The 25,693-nt window shown below is 38.6% G+C and overlaps 3 protein-coding genes across 6 annotated transcripts; 1 reads left to right on the forward strand and 2 right to left on the reverse strand.

The window, feature by feature from the left end:
- Positions 1-6,292: 6,292 nt before the first annotated feature.
- Positions 6,293-16,985, forward strand: LOC134622417 (aminopeptidase Ey-like). Of its 4 annotated transcripts, none has more exons than XM_063468007.1 (20): positions 6,293-6,891; positions 7,719-7,911; positions 8,233-8,331; positions 8,890-9,016; positions 9,099-9,253; positions 9,340-9,453; positions 9,556-9,699; positions 11,125-11,190; positions 11,310-11,375; positions 12,774-12,946; positions 13,077-13,153; positions 13,239-13,372; positions 13,453-13,508; positions 13,600-13,747; positions 13,932-14,023; positions 15,196-15,306; positions 15,531-15,698; positions 15,910-16,050; positions 16,596-16,677; positions 16,798-16,985. In XM_063468007.1, exons 1-20 carry the CDS (start codon positions 6,293-6,295, stop codon positions 16,954-16,956), a joined length of 2,904 nt encoding a protein of 967 aa, XP_063324077.1. In that variant the 3' UTR covers positions 16,957-16,985. The 4 variants fall into 4 exon arrangements, with proteins under 4 accessions (XP_063324077.1, XP_063324161.1, XP_063324116.1 ...); XM_063468091.1 differs by having other exon boundaries at positions 7,719-7,902; XM_063468046.1 differs by having other exon boundaries at positions 7,719-7,861; positions 8,189-8,331.
- A 947-nt stretch (positions 16,986-17,932) lies between these two features.
- LOC134622805 (uncharacterized) lies at positions 17,933-18,850 on the reverse strand. The gene is made up of 2 exons (XM_063468168.1): positions 18,188-18,850; positions 17,933-18,038 (listed from the first exon to the last, which is right to left on the reverse strand). The coding sequence occupies exons 1-2, from the start codon at positions 18,848-18,850 to the stop codon at positions 17,952-17,954; spliced, it is 750 nt and encodes a 249-aa protein (XP_063324238.1). The 3' UTR covers positions 17,933-17,951.
- A 5,056-nt stretch (positions 18,851-23,906) lies between these two features.
- Positions 23,907-24,825, reverse strand: LOC134626467 (mesoderm posterior protein 1-like). The gene is made up of 2 exons (XM_063472367.1): positions 24,073-24,825; positions 23,907-23,960 (listed from the first exon to the last, which is right to left on the reverse strand). Exons 1-2 carry the CDS (start codon positions 24,823-24,825, stop codon positions 23,907-23,909), a joined length of 807 nt encoding a protein of 268 aa, XP_063328437.1.
- Positions 24,826-25,693: the final 868 nt, after the last annotated feature.

Genomic DNA, 25,693 nt, shown 5'->3' on the forward strand with positions numbered 1-25,693 from the left:
ATTGCAAACAGGCAGTAACTATAGACTCATCTTTTCTTCCCATTGTTGTTTACTGACATTTTCTGCAGCTTTTAAGTTTTTAATTATAGTGGATGAGTTTACATTTAGAATAATAGTACATGTTTTATTACACATTTTGGCTTTTTTTAAACTTAATTGTTACATTTTTAATCACCTGCCAAATCAAAATAAAAGACCTGCAAACATAGATGTTAACATAGATGAATGGAGTCGTTTTTCCCCAATGAGCAGTGACAGGTTAAAAACTTTCCCATAAAATATCTCATTAGAAACATAATAGATCATAAGAAAGGTTGTTTTTCTAAGCTGAGCACTTGGATGAACTTTCCCTGTCAGGATAATCTCACTGCAGGTCTAATCCTGACAATACAAGCTTGTACTTTTAGCCGCAGGAATGTAATCAGATGGAAAACAGAGTATGTGATCAGAGTCTTTTCTGATATTTTTTTAAAAGGAATCATCTGCCGGCTGCCTGAAATGCTTTTGTTACTTTTTCTGTGTAATTACAGTCTTACTGGAAGCCTCAGCATCTGTCAAAAAAGATATACGTGATAAAGAAATCTAACTAGTCATTCTTGTTTCTACTTGTTTGAAACAGATGTTACACTTCAAGGTGAAAAGATGAGCTGATGAAAGTTTTTACCAATATGTTTAACATTAACACTAAGGTTAATAAAACATTATTCACTTTCCTTTTACACTCTATTGATTTTTTTAAACTCATGTAGAGTCTGTTTGCAATGACGGTGAAGCTGCTGGTTTTCAATTTAATTTAACTTAATTTCTTGCTTATCTTAGCTTAATTTTAATTACTGAACGAACAAAAGAACAGGACAAATTAGGACAAGAGCGGAACAAACAATGCATGCAAATAATGACAGCAACAATGATAATAATCATTATCATCTTCTTCTCATAGTCATGGTTGTCGTATGATCATCTCGGCCACCCCCTATGCGGTGTATTCCTGCATCTGTAATATAGTGCACATTGAAATCTACACAATATCTACACAATAAAGATGGGAATACAGATGGAAATCGTTATAATATAACATTATAGTATTAACGTAATTGTAATAGTAATAATACCTCTATCATCGATTACCTGGAACACAGGTGTGCTGGAGAGATGCCAGTAAACATAACATTATGCTTATCAAGACAAGACACAACAAGTCCAGAAGTATCTGCAGTTCTAGCTTTATGACATCAGTGCTTGTGTAATAGCTTCCCATGTTATTTGTACGCAGTCATTGTCGGCTCAAATCTGAGAAAGTCCCAGCTGATTCAGTAAGTATTTCCCTTTATCATCAAAGTAACAGGACATATTTATTCTGGTTAAGCAGCCGCTTTGCTCAAAGTTTGGCAGACAACAAGATAGTTGGATCCACAGGTGAAAAGGAAACTGAAACCAGTGACTTGATGCTAAGTAAATTCAAGGTAAGAAAAATGTTCTACTGTTTGTGTTTCTAGCTGAAGGTTTAGAGTGGCAATGTATTTTTAGTCATTTTTATGTCTGTGTGTGTGTGCGCGCACTTTGTTTAACCATTTCAACCGTGAAGTATGAAAAAAGCAAGACGAAGTGATATGCATCAAAAAATGTTTTTGGTTTTTTGCGAAAACTACTTTAAAATAGAAAAAAAAGGATAGAGAAAGAAGATCTTTATCGCTTTTCTTCAGAAGAGAGGGTTGAGAGTAGTGTTTGGGTTATCACTTTAGATCTCACACTTAAGACCACCCACACAGCAAAACTCATTCATAAGATGATCAAGAGAACGTTGCCAAATATCTAAACGTGAAAGATGAAAAACCTTTGAAGAACATGTCTAAAAGTTTAAAGGTTTAAGGACGCGTCACATTAGATGACCACCAGAACGTTTTTGAACCATATTTAACCCCATTTTAGTCTTGATGGGTTTGTACTATCTGGAGATTTTTTTTCACACATCTAGTCAACAAAAAATTGCGCTCTGAGTAAACAAGGCACAAAGGATTGACAATCAGTTGAACTGGACTGAATTAAAGTCTTTGTAAAATCCCAGAAAGACAACTTTTAATAAACTTTAGATGTTAAAGGGCCTCTTTTTAAAGGCTATCACTGCCTGAGGTTAGAAAACAATGTCCACATGTGTCTGCTACTTGGTGGGGAGAAAGATCAAAGATAAAATGTACATTTAAACAATTTATTTTGCATCATAGAAACATTGGACAGTTATCTCATTAACTGCAACGATTTGCATACTTTTCCAGAAAAATAATTTAAGCAAAGGATAGAGACAAGCACAAAACTCTCATTTCAGTTTACTGTTATATTGGAGTCAAAGCATTTTTTTCTGTTCCTACATAAATCAGAAAATATTTTTGTGAGTGAAAAATATTTCATATAAATCCAGCTCTAAATGATACAGTGGCTTGCAAAAGTATTCGGCCCCCTTGAACTTTTCCACATTTTACCACATTACAGCCACAAACATGAATCAATTTTATTGGAATTCCACGTGAAAGACCAATACAAAGTGGTGTACACGTGAGAAGTGGAACGAAAATCATACATGATGCCAAACATTTTTTACAAATAAATAACTGAAAAGTGGGGTGTGCGTAATTATTCAGCCCCCTGAGTCAATACTTTGTAGAACCAGCTTTTGCTGCAATTACAGCTGCCAGTCTTTTAGGGTATGTCTCTACCAGCTTTGCACATCTACAGACTGAAATCCTTGCCCATTCTTCTTTGCAAAACAGCTCCAGCTCAGTCAGATTAGATGGACAGCGTTTGTGAACAGCAGTTTTCAGATCTTGCCACAGATTCTCGATTGGATTTAGATCTGGACTTTGACTGGGCCATTCTAACACATGGATGTGTTTTGTTTTAAACCATTCCATTGTTGCCCTGGCTTCATGTTTAGGGTCGTTGTCCTGCTGGAAGGTGAACCTCCGCCCCAGTCTCAAGTCTTTTGCAGACTCCAAGACTGACACTGACACTCTAAACCCAGGCACAATGTACATTTCAAATTCCTTTAACTTTAAATATGTTTATATTGTCTATTCTGTAAAATAGTCAGATGTCTATTCTTATTAATGTACAGAATTCACCTGCTTGCTGCTACTACTGCACATTCACCCAATGTATATACTATATATATATATATAATGTTATTCCTCTACCCCCCCCCTTTTTGCACATGTCGAGGAGCGTGTCAGGATACATTTCACTGTGTGTTATACTTGTATAACTATGCATGTGACAAATAAAGAACCTTGAACCTTGAACCTTGAAGAGGTTTTCTTCCAAGATTGCCCTGTATTTGGCTCCATCCATCTTCCCATCAACTCTGACCAGCTTCCCTGTCCCTGCTGAAGAGAAGCACCCCAAGAGCATGATGCTGCCACCACCATATTTAACAGTGGGGATGGTGTGTTCAGAGTGATGTGCAGTGTTAGTTTTCCGCCACACATAGCGTTTTGCATTTTGGCCAAAAAGTTCCATTTTGGTCTCATCTGACCAGAGCACCTTCTTCCACATGTTTGCTGTGTCCCCCACATGTCTTGTGGCGAACTGCAAACGGGACTTCTTATGGTTTTCTGTTAACAATGGCTTTCTTCTTGCCACTCTTCCATAAAGGCCAACTTTGTGCAGTGCACAACTAATAGTTGTCCTATGGACAGATTCCCCCACCTGAGCTGTAGATCTCTGCAGCTCGTCCAGAGTCACCATGGGCCTCTTGGCTGCATTTCTGATCAGCGCTCTCCTTGTTTGGCCTGTGAGTTTAGGTGGACGGCCTTGTCTTGGTAGGTTTACAGTTGTGCCATACTCCTTCCATTTCTGAATGATGGCTTGAACAGTGCTCCGTGGGATGTTCAAGGCTTGGGAAATCTTTTTGTAGCCTAAGCCTGCTTTAAATTTCTCAATAACTTTATCCCTGACCTGTCTGGTGTCTAAATCCAATCGAGAATCTGTGGCAAGATCTGACAACTGCTGTTCACAAACGCTGTCCATCTAATCTGACTGAGCTGGAGCTGTTTTGCAAAGAAGAATGGGCAAGAATTTCAGTCTCTAGATGTGCAAAGCTGGTAGAGACATACCCTAAAAGACTGGCAGCTGTAATTGCAGCAAAAGGTGGTTCTACAAAGTATTGACTCAGGGGGCTGAATAATTACGCACACCCCACTTTGCAGTTATTTATTTGTAAAAAATGTTTGGAATCATGTATGATTTTCGTTCCGCTTCTCAAGTGTACACCACTTGGAATTCCAATAAAATTGATTCATGTTTGTGGCTGTAATGTGACAAAATGTGGAAAAGTTCAAGGGGGCCGAATACTTTTGCAAGCCACTGTATGTACAGCTTTCATATTTTAGACAAAATGGAACTTTAGGTTCATGCATGGAAACTGGAGATCTTTGACTAGTGTGAGAAAAACACTAATTTAGGGAAAATAGCCTGAAAAACTCATGAATTGTTTTAAATACATGGGTAGCTGGTAAATATGATCCTGTATACATGTAAGATTTTGGTCCCGTTATGTGTTTTAGATTAAAAATAGTGAATTTGATTTTTTTTTTTTTTTTAAAGAAAAAAAGATTATTTTGCTTGCGTTGCTCAGTGCAGAGGGGGCTGGATAATATAAATGTATATTATGTCCACAATGTGATTATGAATCTACCCTAAACAGAGGCCACTGCGTGAACTTGATCTGCCTCAGTGGATGGTGACAGCACGTTGCCATCCTTTGCAGATAAAACCACAACATTTTCCAGCTGACAAATATCACTAAAAGGCCAAAACCAACAATGAATTGCAATAAATATGTTAAGCTCCCTTGATTCACAGTTACAATGGATAACATGTTGAACATATGGGAACCAGTTTATTAAAAAGCAGTAACAGAGAAGAAAAATGACTACACTCTCACTTTCCAGAAACAACTTTCTGGTTGTGAAACTTACGGGATTTGGTGATAATAAGTAAGAAAAAATTGAAAATCGCTCAAGTTAAATAAACATGTAGCTGGACTTCTCATGCAGCGCTATTGGAGCCTTGAATGCAGAGTTTTGCCTTTGTGAGGACATACCGGAAAACATTACAAAACCGTTGTGAAATAAACACAAATACCGTATAATTGTATGCAGCAGTTATGAAAAGAACTGTGTGGCATATGCACGCTCTACAGCCGCCAAATAACATGGAATAAAAATAAAGTTGTGCCTCAATGAATAGTGAATATTTTCAGATGGGGACCAGCTTCCCCAACACCGATTCTGTAAGCCTTTATTCTGACTCCTGCATTGTTAGGCCAATAGAAACAGACCCATGTGACACATTGTGACACATTATGCCACATTATGTCACATTATGTCACATGGATCTGAAGTAGCTCAGATGTGACTACTAAGATTATTGTAGATGTAATATGATATCATAATAGCTAATGTATTACAGAGAAATGTAATGTGATCACAGTACTATTTTGCTTTGCAATGCACCACCCTGTGCTGGTGGCAAAACAACCTGAATAAATGCATCCTGGGTGTGGCGTGGGTGATGTAGTAACTACAGTGGTGCTGAGCTGCTTCTCAGCACTGACTGACTCATAAACCACATCTCATTATTACAGTAAACGTTTAAAGATACATGACTCACTTACGCTGAAATGACGTTGCCAACAGTATACCTATGCTTTGTTTAAGTGACACAATTTTTGCTTTTCTCCTTCTCCTTGTTGACCTAAATCCAGAAATTCAACAAAATACTGTTGAACTAATCTAAAAGGCATGTGTTTTCATTTCTAACCCTACAATTTCTCTCTTTTTTAACATCTCCAGTCACTTAGCTGGAGTAAATTTAGATTTTTCACAGCATCTTGGGAAAAAATAAAAGTTTATGGCCTTGTGTAAACCCATACTTAGCCTATTTCATTATGTAATTTTGGCTTCTTGACTTGACGTTTGAAAATTATGCACAGACACATATGCGCACAGACACATAGGAGGCTCTGCCGCAGATCTCCCACCACATAGTTTACAACACACAGAGACGAAACAGGCCAGTTTCTAAAGAGGGCCTTTGTTCAGAGCCTTTATGCAGATAAAAAGTGTAAAGATTAGTAGAGCTTACTCTTATCGCTGGAACTTTTTACAACTCAATATTTTGGACTTTAGGACATTTTCTCCGCCCAGGAAATGAATCATTAACTTTGAATCCAGCAAGGTAGGATATAAATTACAATCACTCCCTAATTTCTGTATTTCTCTTCTTCTCTGGTGAAGACATGGGTAAAGGCTTCTTCATCAGCAAAGTGGTGGCAGTGGTCTGCGTGGTTGTAGCCATCAGTGCTGTGGCCACCATCATAGCCCTCTCAGTTGTTTATGCTCAGGAGAAATCAAAGAATCAAGAGACTCCGACGACTGCAACGACTGCTGAACCTGGCACCCAGACCACCACACCCTCCACCCCAAAAGAGCCCTGGCAGCGCTACAGACTTCCAGATTCATTTTCTCCTATCTCATACAATGTGACCCTGTGGCCCCGGCTGACTCCCGACGCTGATGGCCTCTACATCTTCAGTGGATACTCCACGGTGCTGTTCACATGCGTGAAGGAGACTGACCTCATTCTCATCCACTCCAACAAACTGAACTTCACAATGTTTGACGGATACCACGCACAGCTGAAAGCTGTGGATGGAGCCTCTGCACCCCAGCTGAAAAAGAGTTGGCTGGAGGTTCCTACTCAGTATCTGGTGATCCAGCTGGGCAGCCCTCTGCAGGCCGGCAGCACTTACGAGCTCTTCACCGAGTTTGTCGGAGAGCTGGCTGATGACCTGGGAGGATTCTACAGGAGTGAATATGATGAAGACGGCGTGCGAAAGTATGAAGTTCTTTTTTATTCAGCTTAAGTTCATGACATGATTCAAATGAGCAAAGTGTTACAAGTTGGACAAGTACTCTGCTCTTTCTAATATTTAAATGACAGAATGTTAAATTAAGACTGTAAACATGGGGAAACAGCTAAAAGCTCACAAATTCATTTGTAATGTCTAACAAGTTGCCTCATTCCCAAATTTAAGACTGTTGCATCCGAGTATTACCTAATAGCCACTCCTTAATTTTAACTGTTCTCCCACCATTAATGAAATATAAGATGTGCACTAGTTTAAAAGTAAATGGATGAATTAATACATTTAGAATAACTTTAGTTTAAATCAAACCACTGTATGTTTTCATTTTTAATTCATTTTAAAAATGTAAAGATTTAATTGTCTAATCACAATCACTTTATGATCCTTTTAAACATATTTATGAAAGTGAAAAAAACAAAAACATATGTATTGTATATGATCACTTCCACCCTAAATGCAAGCACCTTCACAGCCAGGCTATTCGGATACGTGGACATCAATTAATGTAGTTTTAACAAAACCACTAATATTATGAAATGAAGTCAAATAAGAATTCAATACAAAACCAAGTTTTGCTTTTGGACCTCTGTAATTAAAGCTGATATGTGTAGGATTTAAAATACAAAACACTCGTCTTGATAAGGATTTAATGAAACTCACGGTCAAGTTTCTTTTAAACTTTCCATTTAAAGGAAATCAAGAAGAATTCATGTCAAAAAGAATTCAACCACTTTGTGGAACACCTGACTCGATTGTGTGTATGTAATTATTACGTTTTATCTTCTTCCATTATCAGAATTTTGGCCACGACTCAAATGCAGCCGACGGACGCGAGGAAAGCCTTCCCCTGCTTCGATGAACCAGCTATGAAAGCCGTCTTCCACATGACTCTCATTCACCCCCACGGGACTGTAGCTCTGTCTAACTCCATGAACTATGGCAAGTTCTTTTCTTGTTTAATGTTCAGAGCAACATTGTACGTATCAGCTGTCCCCGTGTGACGACTTTAAATTAAATTAATTACATTTTATTAGACACCAACTACAGGACATGTAATTTTTAAGGCAAACTCACTTAAGTAACATTTTTAGAAATACACTCTTAATTTCACTTTATTTAAAATATTTCACTACTGTATATTTAATTGTTTAGTGTCAAATCTATCACTACCACACTCTTATCATTACAGCTTCAACCAGAAATGTCTATTTTCCTCTGTTTTCCTCATTTATCATTAATATGGAGCTGTCTTTGACCCCAAAACAGAACCTATAAACATCACCACTCCGGATGGTTTGAATTTAATCCAGACAAGCTTTGGACCCACAGAGATTATGTCAACATACCTGCTGGCTTTTGTTGTGTGTGACTTTGGATTCATTCAGTCAGATCTAGGTGCAGATGTTTTGGTGAGTATTTACTAAAGCTTTCAGTTAGAATCACAGAAACAAATGGCAACATATTATTTAATATTTTTAGTTCCTTTAAAATAGATTGAAATAAATAAATAAACTACTATCTCTGGTCTATGTTATGCCAGATAATTCAAGTTGATCTGTGCTCATGACAGTTTGAATTAAAATTAGAGCAGTAGAGAGGCCTCATATAAAAGATTTTAAAATATATGCAATGCTCATTTCTGCTCTGGATTCTGGTGCATAGGCTGAAATGGATAAATCATGGATGTTGAAGTAAACTATCAGCGATAATAGGTGCTATTAATTGCTGCATTAGTTCTTGGAAGAAATGTATTAAACTGAAAATAATCACAGCAATACTCAGTTATTTTCACCTAAACCTGGCCTTTAATGTAATGGATTTTTTAAATCACGAGAGCGGCTGTTTTCCCTCTCTGTTGGTCACAGTGATTCTTTGCTGCCCTCTGCTGGACTCAGAGCTCACTTCAGCTCTCAGGTCCACATCCGTTTCCTTCTGTCTGGTTAATAAAGCTGTTTTCCCTTTTTCAGATCAGGATCTGGGCTCGCAGGAAGGCCATAGAGGAGGGCCAGGGTGCATATGCCCTGGAGAAGACTGGACCCATACTGTCTTTCTTTGAGAACTACTACAAAATTCCCTACCCCCTTAAAAAGTCAGGTGAGAACAAACAAATACCTAGAAAAACAACAATAAAAAGGACCATATATAATCCAAAAATGACCTTTGTGATCAATTTTAGACCAGATCGCTCTGCCTGACTTCAGTGCTGGAGCCATGGAGAACTGGGGTCTGATCACCTACAGAGAGACTGCACTCTTATACAATCCTGCAGTGTCATCTAACGGAGATAAAGAGTGGGTGGCAACAGTCATCTCCCATGAGCTGGCTCATATGGTACCTAACAAACCTTAACTGTAAATATGGTAAGACTCAAATATGTTTACAAACCAATACAGTGACATGAAGCTTTGTCCTCACAGTGGTTTGGAAACTTAGTGACCACGAGGTGGTGGAATGACTTGTGGCTTAATGAGGGATTTGCCACCTACGTCTCTTATCTTGGAGCCAACTACGCCGAGCCAGATTGGAATATGGTGCGTTTTGTTGTTGTTGTTGTTTTACGCAGAGGTCAGTTTAAAATTTAATAATGCGTCTGGTTGGAACACAGTGCAAATATTTCTCCATGTCTTTTCCAGAGCGATTTAATAGTTTTGAATGAGATCATTGGTGTGATGGCTGTGGACGCTTTGGCCTCTTCCCATCCCCTCTCATCCAAAGAGGCGGACGTCATGAGACCAGAGGACATAAATGCACTGTTTGACTCCATCACATACAGCAAGGTGCAGTATAATTTACAACAGAACTAAACTACAGTAACCTAGTGTGTTGTATTCTTCAAGCTCTACTAATGAAGTTACTGACCCAGTGTGTTTTTAGGACAGCCTCATTAGGAACTTCACTTTCAGAAATATGGGTTCAATTACTGGACCTGAAGATGACTACTATAGTCGTATTTAAGCCTGTGTGAGTGGTTTAATAATTTGCAGACCCAAAGACAAGAACAAAGTCCAGAATCCAAGAAATGAATTACAAAAACAAGAGATAACATGACTAGGAACACATAGCTATATGGGGTCAACTTGACAAAGGACTAGAGGAGACTGAGACAATTTAAATTAAGGGTAATGAAGGAAGAGCAAACAGATGGGGAACACAACGGCAGGAAGATAAAACTCAAAAACTATAGGAAACTATAGACTGAGATGACCAAATGCAGAAACTCAGAAGAAGGATACTTTAATAAAAAGTGAACAGTTTACTTGGCCAGTAATGAGGATATCAAAGGCAAAACATGAACTACAGAAGAAACTGGAAACGTCAAATTACAGAACTCTAAACGAGTGGCAAGAAGAAGTAAGCTGATATTCTGATGAGGGACAAAGGGAGACTGAGACAATATATACACAGCAGGGTGATGAAGGGAGTGAAAACAGTTGAGAACACAGCAGGGCCGACTCAGGAATAACATGACAGAGGAAGGAAAAGCAAGCATAACACACAGGAGAGACTGGCCACCAAAATAAAACAGGAAGCATAACCACTGAGGTAGAGACACATGAACTTGACAGACACAAAAGAACGAAACACAGGAATTAGTCAAAGGTAACAGGAACGGAAAGATTAAATACAAGGGAATGACACAGGAGGAAGTGGACACAAAGCGTGAGAGAAACTTAACTAAACACAAGGTCTATAAACCAAAGCACTGGCAAAATCAGATGGGAAATACAGAATCCACACAGACAGAAAGGGAAACAAACACGGGCATGAGACAGACTACACAGAACACAGGAGGAGGCATGATAACAGAAATGAGAGAACACAAGAAACCTAAAAACTAGATAAACAAACGAAGACATATTTCACCATTTCTTCTAGATTTTTACAGAACAGATAAAATATTTGAACAGAATTCAGTGAAATATGAATTTTACTCCTAAATTTGAATCTTTTTAGCACAGAATGAGGTACAAATTGGAGATTTGATTAGACTGTTACTTACATATACAAATCTACTTCCATGTGCATCGACGTATAATCAGTAGCTACATAGCTATCACTAGAGGATCACAACTTGAATCTTTAATGTACAAAAAAGTATTCCAATCAAGGGTATAATGGCAGATTCTTTCCCAAGAGTTTAAAAATGAGCATAACTGGACTTTTTTGGTAGTTCTTTTAACAGCTGATATGTTTCTTCACAGGGAGCTGCAGTTCTCAGGATGCTCTCCAGCTTCATCACCGAGGAGGTCTTTTCAAATGGACTCAATGTGAGTACTGTTAATTCAACTTATAAGGTTCTGTCCACAAATCAGAATAAATGTTAATATGCTCATATCAGCATTTTATTGGCATGCATCAATCTAAATCATTCATAATTTGTCTACAGATGTATTTAGAAGAGTTCAAATATAAAAACACAGTCTACCAAGACCTGTGGAAGAACCTGCAAACGGTAAGTTTGTAACGCTGAAAAAATGTGTATTTTTTAAAATTTATTAATTCATTTGTTGGTTTATTTTATTTATTTATTCATTTATTATATTTAAATATGAAAATATGATTTAAAAAGAAAAATGTCTTATTATATTTATTTATTATTTTTATGTTTCCTCATATGTCCTAATATAACTGGATCAATTATCCTCTGAAGCAAATTGTGTGATGGAGCCAAGAACTATGGGTATTGTAGTGAGTGGGACTATGGGCAGCATGGCTCAGTGTTAGCACTGCTGCCTCATCACAAGTGGGTCCTCGGTCTAACCCAGTCAGAAACCTTCTGTCTAGAGTCTGTGGGTTCTTGCAGGGTTTTTTATTCCAGGAACAAACATGCATACTTCTTTTTCTTTTTCTTTTACATTTCTGTTAAAACAGGAGGATGTTGATTTTAAGGATGGCCAAATTTTAAAGAAAGAGGTCCATGTATGAACAAGTAATCAAACTAAGCTAAAAGATCTGGCTTCAGATTGCTCCACACTCCACTTCAGTCAGTTTTTTCTTCTCTTGCTTCTGAATGTTAATGAGGTTATTTCAGGCACACTCTCAGAGTACAGACACCCCACCAATGTCTTATTCAAAACTTTTGTTTGTGATGGGTAACCGATCAGAACAGAGTGAGTTCAAAGGCAGGGTATCCTTAAGGGTCCATTAACCCACCATATCAGTCGTGTTGTGCATAAACAGTTAGGGTGCCACATCTCTGTGGTGGTTTATACCTCTGCCTAATGGAAAGGTCCCTTGTTTGAAAAGAGGACAAGACATAAATGTTTTTGGAGCATTTTGAGGGAAAGGCAAAAATTTGCCAAACTGGCTGTACTGCTGCAGTATTTACCTGAATAACAGGTTTCATGTGGAGCTGATGTGGAGGTTTTAAACCTCCACATCACATGGTAGAGAAGGAGAAGTCAGATTACAAAAACTGAGAGGTGCACAGCCAAAACAACTCCAAAATGAGGCTTGTGCGTTGTGAGTATAATGGGTCCAAAAGAGAGAGAGGAGCGAAAAGAAATTGTTTCAGACCGTGTTTCAGAACGTGAATGCGTTTCCCCAAGCCCTGCTATAAAATAAATTAGGATTATTTTGAACTGTGAAACATGCAAAGCTTCTCTAGGAGAATACACAAATACAAATGTTGTACAATTGGCCTCCTTCCATTTCTGTATAAATAACATTGTTTCTACTATATTATAGCTTTCCACCCAGTTTAAAGGTACTTAAAAAATGCTGAACTAGTGACTTATACTTGGAAAAAATATCAAAAATATTCTTTGTTACAGACCATACTGAAATGTGAAAAGGAGCAGACACACACATTGTTATACTATTATATTAATTAACTTGTTCTTGTTATCAGGCAGTGGATAATGCTGGCATACAGCTGCCCCACTCTGTGGAAGTGATTATGAACCGGTGGATCCTACAGATGGGATTCCCAGTGGTCACCATCGACACCAGTACTGGAAAAATCTCTCAGAAGCACTTCCTGTTGAACCCAGATTCTGTGGTGGACGTACCTTCAGAGTTCAAGTATTTACTAATAATTTTCATGTTTCATGAGCACATTTTTTAACATGTTCTGATCATGTCATGTTAAAGTCACCCGCTCTCCTCTCTCACCTTATTTACTTACATGTGTGTCTGGCTGATGTGGCTCCAGTTATGAGTGGTTTGTTCCTATTACCTGGATTAAGACTGGTGCAGCTAGAGAGCAGTACTGGCTTCTTACCAAAGAAGGTAAGATTTACTGTGTTTCGGGTCACTGTAGTTTGGCAAAGATAAATTAAAATGATTAATTCGTTTTTAATCTTCACCCAAACAGCAACAAACTCAGACATGACGATTGGTGCTAGTGAATGGTTGATAGCCAACATAGACATGAAGGGCTTTTATAGAGTAAATTATGATTCTGAAAACTGGGATCGTATCCTCACCAAGCTGAGCACCCAACATCAGGTATAACACCTAGAATACCTCTGTGTTATCTCTTAATAGCTACGACTGCCTCCAGACTAATTTTTTAATGTGCCTTTTAGGATATTCCAGTGATCAACCGCGCTCAGATTATTGACGACGCATTTAACCTGGCAAGGTGAGGCCATGCTTTTGTATTTTATTTTATTTTTAGCAGTACTGCTAAATACTGAAATAAACAACTGAACAGCTGTATGGGTTATTTTTAGGGCAAAGATAGTCAGCACAACTCTGGCTCTGAGCACTACGAGGTTCCTCAACACGGAATTGGAGTACATGCCCTGGCAGACTGCCACTCGCAACTTGGACTACTTCGTCCTCATGTTTGACCGCAGTGAAGTGTACGGACTCATGCAGGTTTGTAGGAAAACTTTAAGGCTCATCATCATCAGTACATCATCAATAAATTAATCCAAACAAGTTTTTGGAACAATGATGATTAACCGTGTAAGTTAATCATAGAAGTAGAAGAGTCAGTGGCAATCAAACGTAGATCATTTTTTCTGCACAGTAAACAAACTGTTTCATCTTCATTCCTCAGGCATACATGAATAAAAAGGTCAGCCCTCTATTTAAACACTTCGAAGAACTCACTGCCAACTGGACAAAGATCCCTGAAAAGCACACCGACCAGTAAGGATGTTAACCTGCTGCCTGTCTTTTTTACTCTTTTGAACATGTTATAAATGCCATGAATAACAATTACATTGTAGGCTAGATAAACTTTATTATCCCAGTTGCAAAAGCCTGCAGTTTGCAAAGAATGTGCCGTCAATGTCATGTAAGACACTGTGTGAAGGACACAGTACTTCACATATCTCTTGAAAGTGTTCACAACAATCATTGATCAAGTCTGCACATAATTCTTCCCTTTCTCTCCGACCACTGCATTTCTATGAGCTAACCTAATCTGGTCAGTTATCATCAAGTTCGCTTTGTGTGTCCTTAACGATTTCCATTAACTTGAGATATTAGTGCTGCAGTGAACTTTTTAGTATTATCAGCTCATTTTTCTTAGTAAATCAGCTATACTGAACTTATATTGTTAATTAGCACATATTAGCATGACGATATAATAAACCATGTGATGTGAATGCGTTAAACACATTCTGCATATTAGCACTGCCAGATAGCATTTAGCTTCAATTCAATCCAATTCAGTTTTATTTATATAGCGCCAAATCACAACAATAACGGTCTCCTCAAGGCACATTATATTGTAAGGTAGACCCAACAATAATACAACAGAACCCCCCCCCCCCCCCCCCCCCCCATGATCAAATGCTTTGGCGACAGTGGGAAGGAAGAACCCTGCCATAGAACTAGGCTCAGGCCGGGTGAGGGGAGGAAGACAGGACAAAAGACATGCTGTGGAAGAGAGCAAGAGATTAATAATAAAAAATGATTAAATACAGAGAGGTGTATAAACTTATAGTGAGTGGAAAAGGAGACTGAAGAAAGAGCTTATCTGCTTATCTGCAGAGTATTCTCTAGTGTGGCTACAAACTCACATTGTCTCTGCTGCTGAAAGCTAGCTGGTTAGCATGACTTTGACAACTTTTACTCCTCCTGGTGTCAAAACACTGGTTGGTGGTCCCTGAATTCTCTTTTGCCACATAGCAAGGCTAACATCTTTTGGGTACTCGCAGAGCCCTGAATGCAGTCAGACTTAAACACTTTGCATGCTAAACACTTCTAGCATTCAGAAATGTGAAATGCAATTTGAGCCATGTGTCTTTGGCTATGCCTCGTCTTAGTGGATAGCGTCATTAATGTTTGTATTCTCCTGACTCGCTTACATCCAGGTACAATCAGGTGAATGCACTCTCCTGGGGCTGTAGCACGGGAGTAGAGGGTTGTAAGGAACTGACAACTGCGTGGTTCAAAGAGTGGATGGACAACCCTGATATTAACAAGTATGTTAAACAACAATTATTACTTATATTCATTCCCTTTGCTTCTTGTATAATCATATATTATTACTTCATATGCTTGCCTACACTATAGGTAACCACTATTATACTTTAACTTTTATTAGATATACTTTTCCCAAACATTTTGGCACTGATCTGACATTTATGATTCTGTTTTGGGCAGTGATTGTCATCACCTTTTTTCCTCTCTTGTTCAAACCATCCAGGATTAGCCCCAACTTGAGGACCACAGTGTACTGCAGTGCAATTTCTGAAGGAGGAGCGGTGGAGTGGGACTTTGCCTGGGGAATGTATAGGAATGCTACCATTGCCTCGGAGGCTGAAAAACTTTTGTATGCTCTGTCCTGCACCAAACAGCCCTGGCTGCTGAACAGGTCAGTTGCAATAGTAGCTGGGTAACGCTCTGCCCTTTCATTTGGTACTTCTTAGGTAATTTAACATTTTACAGACTGCTCTGAGTGACTTTTACAACACCTTTGATGATGCATTTTGTCTTTCAGCCTCACTGTAATTGTGTTTTATCAGAATCAGAATCAGAGTCGGAATATTTTATTAATCCCTATTATTATGTAAATGATCTTTTAGGTATCTGGAATACTGTCTGGACCCAACGATGATCCGTAAGCAGGATGCCACCTTTACCATCAATTACATTGCCGGTAATCCAATTGGACAGCCCCTGGCTTGGGACTTTATTAGAGCCAACTGGGATCACATTTTCAATAAGTGAGTTTTCTCCTTATTTAATAATAATATGTATAATACTATGCATATTTTAGTAATCCTCTGTAAGGAAATTACTCTCTCTCTTAACCCATTCACTCAGTGAAGCAGTGGGCAGCCACCAATCCAGCACCTGGGGAGCAGTGTGTAGGGACGGTACCTTGCTCAGGGGTACCTCAGGGTAGCCATTCTGTAGATTTGATCCCCCAACCTTCCATTAATGGGGCAACCACTTTGCCTACTGAGCTATCCCTGCTTTACATAGCATAGCCAGTTTCCCACATGCATTGCATCCCTGAACTTTTCCAGGACTTACCTGACAAAGGACCATGTTAAAGCGCTTTAATTGTAGTTGCACTAGTTTCTAGTAGTGCAAATGCATATGACATTTCATGTGATATGCACAATATTTGGCAATACAAATTAAAAATGGATATTTCCTTGATTCTGGAGGCATATTTGGATGAACGTCTACAGCCAAAGAGCTGGTGTCATACGTAGTTGTATGCATACTGATAAAAGCCTTCTAATATTTGCCTTTTCTTCAGCTATGGTGGAGGATCAATGTCCTTTGGAAGACTTATTAATGGAGTGACCAAACGTTTCTCCTCTGAGTTTGAGTATAAGCAGGTACATTTTCTTTTCACCTTCATATTTTCAGATAAAATTAAATACTTGCTAACATTGCTACAATTACAGCAAATTAGTGTCAGTTTTAAATGTCAGTTTTTTCACATTCTTCCTCTATAGCTGCTGCAGTTTAAAGAAGACAACATAAACCAACTTGGCTCAGCTGCCTCATCTCTTGAGCAGGCGCTTGAGAGAACCAAGGCCAACATGGACTGGGTGGCTCTGAATAAGCAACTAGTGTTTGACTGGTTCACCAGTGAAATCTCGGGGACAGTTTGATAACTGAAACACAGTTTTCACTTTTTAAATGTAGGAAATGTTCAAATCTTTAACTTTGCTGAAAGCAAATGTATTTTTGAAATATTTATATTTTAAATGTAATGGAGGTTTTTTTAATTGTAAATTTTTGATTAAAAAAGGCTTTTTAAGAATAAAAAAGGATTTGATTAATTCTCTTGGTTTTTGTGTGTGTTGGCACGTTAACTTTTAATATGTTACAGGGTTAGCTTGTCTTCCCCATTTTTAAAAATTAGGCGGATGTAAGTACATAGAAAAAATGTTTTGAAGTCTTAATTTGTTACTTTTTGTAACTCTGAGGGTAGATAAAAGAGTCAGTTTGTCTGCAAAATGCCACACTGGAAATAAATGTTTGAAAAGGTTTAGTTGTTCTTTGCTCCAGACATCTGTTCAGCATCATAGATCACACTGTGAAGCATCAATTCACAAGTGGGATGGGGCAAAATTGTATAAATAAAGCATCCCAATGAGATACGCTCAGTCTGTTTAACAGTAAAGTCTGAAATTATATCAGACCCAAACATTAATTAATTTTTTTTTTAAAGGATCTCAGCCATCAAGTAATGTTTACACAGGATGTTAAAAGGTGCTGATTGACTGGTTCTAGTTCAGCTGTCACTTCTCTCAGTGGGGGTCTTTCCTTAAAGACTTTAGATGGGATGTGCTCCTTGTTTAGCACCTCATTGTCCTGCAGCCGCAGTGTTTGTTTAGGAAGGAAGTGGCAGGCAAGCTACAAGTCTACATCATTCATGATGCCAAAAGTAAATGCACCAATAAGCCAAGAAGCAAGGATTAATTTGATAAATAATGTTTATTCTGCTCACAATATGAAAGTTCAATAAATACAAAGATCTATATACAAAAATAAAATGTTAGAATACATATTTTGTTAAAAATAACAAAAAAACATAGGTTTTGTGCATAAATCTTGTCATTGTTGCAATGAAAAGGGTTCAGTGGATTGAGCACCACATCTCTCAACACAATCCAGAGAAGGTGACATTTTGGTTTTGTTGTTGTAGCATCCAGTACTGCTCGCTATTCAAGCAAATTCCACCTGGAACCTGATAACAGAAGACAGTTTTTTATTAGAAACTCATTTAGCTTTAACATGTTGGAGAACATTTTGGAATGTAATCAAAAATTGTGCTGCAAATCTTTATATAAAATATTTTTTCAATTAATATATGTTATGTTTATTATATTAACATACCTGATATGAATTCTGCAGAAAGGGCTGCTGGGCTTTGCTCATGGTGTTACAGCTTGGCTCTTCGGGACTGTAGCTGGCTGCTGGCTGACCCAGGAAATTGTTGAAGGTTTGGATATGCTCCATTGAGTTTGTGGATTTCTTCTGCTCCAGCACTTCCTCGCTGAGGCCCAGTTGGGCTGACAGGAAAGAGATGTAGCGAATGGTGAGGCGCAGAGTTTCAATCTTGGTCAGAGTCTGGCCGGCTGGTGCCACTGAATGTGGGAGGTATGATCTGAGGTGATGCAGAGCCTTGGTCAAATCCCTCATCCTCAGCTTCTCCCTCTCGCTGGCAGTCTGGCGCTTTTTACCCGGATACCTGGATCTGGACTTCTTTGTTGCGGAAGAGGATTTGGAGCAGAGTGGAGTCTGGTGAGTGAGATGAGGTGCTGCAGGGGTATTAAAGATTAAGCAGTCCAAGGGATCTTGTTCACTTCCAAATGTTAGGAGGGAAGTAGGGGAGAAGCAGGAGTCCACAGAGGAAGTAGGAGACAGGCTGTTGCCAGTGCTGCTGTAACCAGCGTCTGAGGCAGGATCAGAAGCCAGAGATTTTTCTAACAGAGATTCGCAGTCAAAGAGGAAAGAGTTCTCCTGGAGTGGGAGAGGAGAAAAGTAGGATACCTCCATTGTGGCTGCTGTAGGCTCTTCTTTGGGAAGTCAGCTGTTAGTATGTTGCTGGTAAGGCAGGCAGAGGATACTGAGGAGGTACATGGAGGCTGCTCCATATATGTGGTGGGAGGTGTGAGGTTGCACCTCTGACAGCCACCTCTGGTCCTGAGAAACTCTGGGACCACAGATGACACCTAGGCTAGGGGGTCCCATGGGAATCTGGCATGCTTCAGCACAAGGTGTAACCTGGCAACTTGCGTGGTCATTATAAACTATACAGGTTCACACTACATGCTCCCACAGCCTGGGAACATGACCCTGGCACGGCTGGGGTTGTACCTGGGTCACAGGTTCTTCTCTGAATCTTAGATTTTTATTAAAAACCCAAAGGTACTGATTGGAAGCAGCAAATGTGTACGTTACCAAAAACGCATCTCAATTTCTCCACAAAAGGAAAAATGTTCACTCGCAGCATTTCTGCTTCACAGACGCTCACTGAATGACCATTCAAAATATGATCCTACTTAAAAATGCTGTGTGTATTACTGACTGTTTTTTAGTTTCGGCATGTGGTAACAGAGGTCAGGCTGGAAGAAGTGTGTCTGGGCAGCTGTGAGGTGTGAGGATTTTGCACCTTGAGCTGTTTGGACAGCAGCAGTACTCACTGCTTCTGGAAGGTAAAATTGTGGATCATCAAGAACTACTGCCAAGACAATAAAAACAGGTATGATATTATTGTGGATATTTTGTTTCATGCTGCTGTGCAGTATATATCTGAAATTCATCTTAAATTATGCTCAATAACACCTATAATTACAAACATATAATAGTCACACAATCACATCCCTCCACTAATTGCCCATCGGTGGGTTTTGTTTTCACTCATGAACCATGGATCTGAGTCCTGAGCAGTGTTCCCACAAACCAGCGTGTCACATTTGTCTCCTTTTCTGCAGCAGAGGTGAAACCTATGTCTAGGAAGTGTGAACCCGTTTCGCACAGCACCCACCAACACACTTCCCCAAGAAAAACAGCCACCTTAATTCAAAGAAAACACTTTTTTTTACATTTACATTTGAATGTTTTTTGTTTTGTACATATTTCTGATGTTGCCTGTTGAATAATGTGTTTGAGAGTTTGGTCAACTTTGGTTATTTTGAAACTTGATTTGATTTTTTTTTAATTAATTAAGCTTCAAAGGGTTTTAGGAGACACTAAGCTGGTCAGCTCACTTAAACATTGCAGTCTTTTGTGCTTAAGAAGGTTCCTAATGAGGGAACAACAAAGTATCAAAGTGACAGTCACAATATGAGTTGGACATCTGATCTTAGATGAACAGAGTGTCGGTATTTATTCATTCCAGAAGAAAGCGAATAATGCCATCCCACAATCCAAAGCAAGACACCATCACAACATCACTGGCAGGAGTTGTAGTGTTTCACATAAATTACTGTTGTGTTTTCCATCTTATTTTATCATTTGCTGAACTGTGGATATATTTCGAACTCCCCAAAACTGGGTAAACTATGAATGCTACATTAATGTGACCAGATCTGCTTAGAAATAAAGTTTCTGAGCTATATTGAAATGATCAAAGAGACATTAAAGTCCACAGCTGGAAGAAGGAATAAGTCCGGGAGAGGTGAAAATTCTGTGACGCTGTAACAACTGGTTCATTCTATTTTGTGACCACTGTTATATATTTATGATTTCTCTGGATAATATTTTTCCTCATTCACCAACACAATAAGTACAGACAGGTGCATAATAAATTAGTGCCAAAATTATATTTACATGCCCTCCGTTTTCTTTTCTTCGTAGAACAACTGTACAACTGTACTTTAGTTGTAGCAAAACTATGCTGACAGACTGTTCAGTTCAGTTAACAACAATAACAAAGACAAGACAAAAACACTTCAGGACAACATTCATAATGACAACATTCAAAAGAGGGGAAGCACTACAGGTTGGCACAAGTAAAATTGCATACAGAGTCTGTAAAAACACATACATACCGGCAAATGCACATGTGAAGATAATGTTGGCACAGTTGCAACCTTAAATTTTAGATGTACTTTTTGCAGTTCACCCTCAGAACACTGTAATTTCATTACAGCACGTTACATAAAGCATTTTAATTTTCTGTTGATTGGGGCTGACCTTTTTTCTCTAAGTCCTCATGAATTTTTATTTGTTATTGAGGAAAAGACAATGGACATATTGTAAGCAACTAAAGCCTACAGTGACCTTTGACCCTGTGTCATGAGTCACTGTAAAAAAACAACATTGCATTTATGTCTTGATGCATGCTCAATCATCCAGGTAAGTAAATCTCCAAAAGTTGATTCTGTTCATCTGGACGTAGCATTTTCAGTGGGAGAAACGTTGCAGTTATATATGTTTGCATTTATATATGTTTTATTATTCATTCATGTGTTTCTGTTACATATTGAATGAACTACCAGCTGGTCCAGTGCTCTTGTTACATACAAATTACTTTTTTAGCACAAGCACACAAAGGTGCTATATATATATATATTTTAACAGAACTCGCTTCAACTCTGTATTCACATTTTATTCATTAATTTCTTTTTCATTTTGAACTTCTGCAGATTTTCCCTGGCTGTCAACTGTCTTCTTCCCTCCCAGGCCGGTGATAAAGAGGATCTTCCTTCTCTTAATCCACATTAGCTCTGATGTTGTTTACTCACATGTAATGAGTGAATAATCAGCACAGCGGTGCTAACCCTTTCATCCCAAACCCTTTTAGCCCAGAGAGTTTATTAACTCTACCACGATGAAAGACCTCAGTGAGAATATTAGGCTTTGTGTTAGGCTTACTGCTCGCATATCAAATGAAGCACATGTAGGTGGCAAATGAAACACTGGGGCCTAATTCTCCAGCCTGATATGCAGATCCACTATTCTCTATGAATATTAAAGTGCTCTCAGTGGGCTTAGCAGGTAATTAGGGCATGAGGTGAAAGAAAAGGGAAAGAGCAGGGAGGGATCCTAGTCTAGACTCAGTGGTGCCAGGAACCTCTCTGTGTTTGCAGTGCCCCATTAACAAAGATACACTAAAAGAAAACTAGATAACCAGTCACAGAGACTGATCTCTGACATGTTGTGGAGATTTTTCAAGTACTTTAGCCCCCCAACAGAGACATTTTTAAGAGGCTTCTGGAAAGGCTAGTTTCCGGGGTATATGTGTGTGTTTGCACTAAAGTAAGATGACTGAACTTGTACTATTCAAATGAAATTTTTATTTTTATCATTTATGTGAAATAAACAAAAACGACTGTTATTCAAATATAAGGCCAGGCAGTTTCATATAGAAAGAGCTTTTGTACACACAGACGTTGTGCAGGGAAATTAAAGCAAAACCAAAGTTTAAAAAATGAAATCAAAACAGCACAATTCAAACTTACACCACTACAGTCTGGTGTTCATAACCTAAAAAATGATGACAGAGTGATACAAGAGCAAAAGTAAATAAGATATGAAGATAACATGATTCAATTTGAAGATGACGGCTAAAATAATAAAAGAGAAATGAATCCATATGAAAAGTAATGATTATTTATGGATTGTCATCTACTGGAAGATGTGAGGTGCTGTTATGGAAATCATTTTCTTTTTATGTTATTGATATTTTTCTGTATGCGTTTGCAAACTAGTTAAGGCTATAAATGCCATTCAGTGTTGCATAGTTCACGTAACATACTTATCCCTATAAAAATATAAGTTAAGTTAATTTTTGCAGCCAGCTGGAGCCTTCCCAGGTGGCTTAGGGTAAACCTGGGCAGGTTGCCAGTCTGTCACAGGGGCAACGCAGACAGACAACCATGACACATCAACCTAACATGCATGTTTTTAGACTGTGGGGGAAGCTGGAGTACCTGCCATGTGCATGACTTTTTATGTTTCCATATTGCTATATATGAGTTATATTTGCTAGTGGCAAATATCTACTATGTTATAATACCTAAAAAGCCTACAGCTAACATTTTAAGTAATAAAAACTTAACCATAACCATAATAAAAACTTGTTAAATATTAAAAACAAATCAAAACTGAAATAAAACAAACAAATCCTGAACCCAAATGAACGTAAGCTCAACTGGTGCTATAATATAATATAATATAATATAATATAATATAATATAATATAATATAATATAATATAATATAATATAATATAATGTGAAATTCCCATCTAAAATTATTTTTTAAGCTCTGTGAAATATTATATATTTTATTGAATATATATATTTTACTAAAACAGATAATATTTACCATTATAGTATTTTTTATGCTAATCATATTTATTGATAATCCAATGATTCAGATTTATTTTGAATTGTAGGAGAGAACTCAAACTGATGCAGCCTCACATTTAATTAAGATAAACTGGCTGAGTAGTTTGTGGATATTTCCCTCTATTATTCCGAGTAGATTGTTGTTTTATTCTGAATTCACATTTGTGGAGGTGTTCCTTTCAAAGTATTACAGCTACAAATGAGTGTGGGAGATCGGTTCTTCTCCTCTGTATCTGTTACCAGCAGAGGGCGCCCTCTGGTAAATCCCCAGAGCTCCATGATGCTTTTTATGTATAATATAGTTTCTCAATACTACATTATATAAAAAATAAACACAAAATACAACCACAAACATACATGTTTTTTTAATTGTCAAAAGTGCATTCAAAAGTGTGCTCACTTATATTTTATTTAGCTGTGTGTTATCGCAGTCTTTCCTTTTTCACATGTGCACACCTAATCCATTCATATGAAATGTGAATGAAAGAAACTGACTGGTGTATCGTGCGAGAGAAGCTTCAAATCTGGACAATATATTTTATATTTAAATGGTTTATTATAAATAGTGGTATAGAGAAATAGAAAAATAACTGTTAGTCATATCAATATTTACATGGAATTTTTCAGAGGAGAAAATAAATAAAAGATAGAATTAGGATGATTATTTCAAATAAATAACTTGATTCACAGTGAGGCAGTAAACACAGTAAAGTTTTTGTCTTTTTCTGCTGACAATCACGTAGAGATTGGAGTGTTCAACCCCAATACTCCCTTGAAACCAGCGGGGTGCAGAAGTCTTTGCCACACATCTGTTTTGAAGAAAGTGGAAGATATATTAGTATTAGAAACATGCAAAAAAAAAAAACAATGTTGTACAAACAGTGAATTCTGAATTATGTGACTGATTTAATATTCACAAACCTGACAGGAAGGCTGTGGCACTGGAGGCGACTGTAGGATACCGTCCATGCTCATATCTCTCTGGGGAGCTTCATTGTATGGTCTGTGGTGCTGATCCACTCCAATACTACAATTCCCAGAATGCAGCACAGTATTCTGGCTATAACATGGTGTTGGATACAGGCTGCTCTGGATCAGATTCTGGCTCTGCGTCTCAGTCACTTGTCCTCCTGTGGAAGCACTCTGGAAGTAGCTGAGGATGTCAGTGGATGACGTGTCACTGACTGAGGTGTCTGCTCGTTCCCTCCTCTGAAACAGCACCTCTTCGCTGAGGCCCAGCTGGGATGAGAGGTAGGAGATGTAGCGGATGGTGAGTCGGAGGGTTTCTATCTTTGTCAGACTTTGTCCGGCAGGTGCCACTGAAGGTGGAAGGTAGGACCTGAGGTGATGTAGAGCCTTAGTCAGATCCCTCATCCTTAATTTCTCCTTTTCGCTGGCGCTCTCCCTCTGCTTGCTCCGGATCCGAGTGGGCCTCCCAGTCCTGCGCCCACGTCCGGACAAGGAGCACGGTGAGGACTTGAGGCTTTGGGAATAACCGGTCTTGGCTCCCTTGGGAGTGCACTGTGGGAGCTGCTGGTAGCCAGGAGAGAGGCTGGAGTCCATGGAGTGGACAGGAGAAAGTGTCTCTGGGGAGGAGATGCTGGAGAGGTCCGAGTCGGAACACCACTGGTACTGCAGACTGTAGTCAAGATGAGGAACTGAGGAGGTATCCATGTTGTGTTAAAGGGGCTCAACAGTGTGACCAGAGAGACTGGAAAGCTTTAAGTGCTCCTCAGCTCTGCTCCAGTGCTTTATAAGCCCAGGCCAGGCCACAGAGGTGCGAAGTGACACCTCCACAGATTCTCACAATCACTGTCTAAGCAGAGGCTACTGCCCCTGAACACACACACACCATGAGTGGGACCCTGTCTATGTACCTCTCCCTCTGGTTCTCCCTCTTCTCTGAATCTGGGAAAGCTCAGCTACAGCAGTGGACGTGTGAATTTTGACTCCTCCTGAAAACAGTAAACAGATTTTGGTTTTTTGGCTTTTTGTCACTGCAGCAGGCCAGATGCATTTTGCACATGTTTAAGGGATTTGTTTGGAATAATCTCATTTCTCTTTGTTACATTCACTTGCTAACAAACACACACGCACAGGCAAACATGCGAAAAGGTCAGCACACTCTACAATATGACAGAAGAGTGTGAAGAAGACATACACTGCTGAAATAAAGCAATGATATACGATACAGAAAGAACTGCCTGTATGCTGACTTAACCACAGTTTTTTACATTGGCTCCTGAAGATGGATGTTATGTGCATATGTACTTCACACTAATCTGCAAAAGTACCAAGAAAAGTCAACAATGTTTACTATAAATTAGAAGTATGTGGAGCTTAATCAGGATTTTGATCCATTATCAGCAAATATGTATCAAATATGTATCAATGTGCTAAACAGCCGCACAACAGATAGTATTAAAGATAGATAGTATTAAAACAATAACATTTTCTAAATCTGATTCAACATCAGAGTTATTATAGTACTGATATTATAGTTTCTACTTAGCTTTCCATTTCCATTTTCAATTTACGGTTG

This window comes from Pelmatolapia mariae, linkage group LG1 (genome assembly GCF_036321145.2).
Source record: "Pelmatolapia mariae isolate MD_Pm_ZW linkage group LG1, Pm_UMD_F_2, whole genome shotgun sequence".
Lineage (NCBI taxonomy): Eukaryota > Metazoa > Chordata > Actinopteri > Cichliformes > Cichlidae > Pelmatolapia > Pelmatolapia mariae.

Bases quoted from the DNA above. Each gene is read 5' to 3' on its own strand.
- LOC134622417 (XM_063468007.1), top strand. From the start codon at position 6,293: ATGGGTAAAGGCTTCTTCATCAGCAAAGTGGTGGCAGTGGTCTGCGTG. The intron at 13,154-13,238 runs GTAAGATTTACT...TCACCCAAACAG, and splicing joins CTGGCTTCTTACCAAAGAAG to CAACAAACTCAGACATGACG. The intron at 14,024-15,195 runs GTAAGGATGTTA...GCTTACATCCAG, and splicing joins CCTGAAAAGCACACCGACCA to GTACAATCAGGTGAATGCAC.
- LOC134622805 (XM_063468168.1), bottom strand. From the start codon at position 18,850: ATGGAGGTATCCTACTTTTCTCCTCTCCCACTCCAGGAGAACTCTTTC. The intron at 18,039-18,187 runs GTATGTTAATAT...TTCTGTTATCAG, and splicing joins TTCTGCAGAATTCATATCAG to GTTCCAGGTGGAATTTGCTT.
- LOC134626467 (XM_063472367.1), bottom strand. From the start codon at position 24,825: ATGGATACCTCCTCAGTTCCTCATCTTGACTACAGTCTGCAGTACCAG. The intron at 23,961-24,072 runs GTTTGTGAATAT...TCTTCAAAACAG, and splicing joins TGCCACAGCCTTCCTGTCAG to ATGTGTGGCAAAGACTTCTG.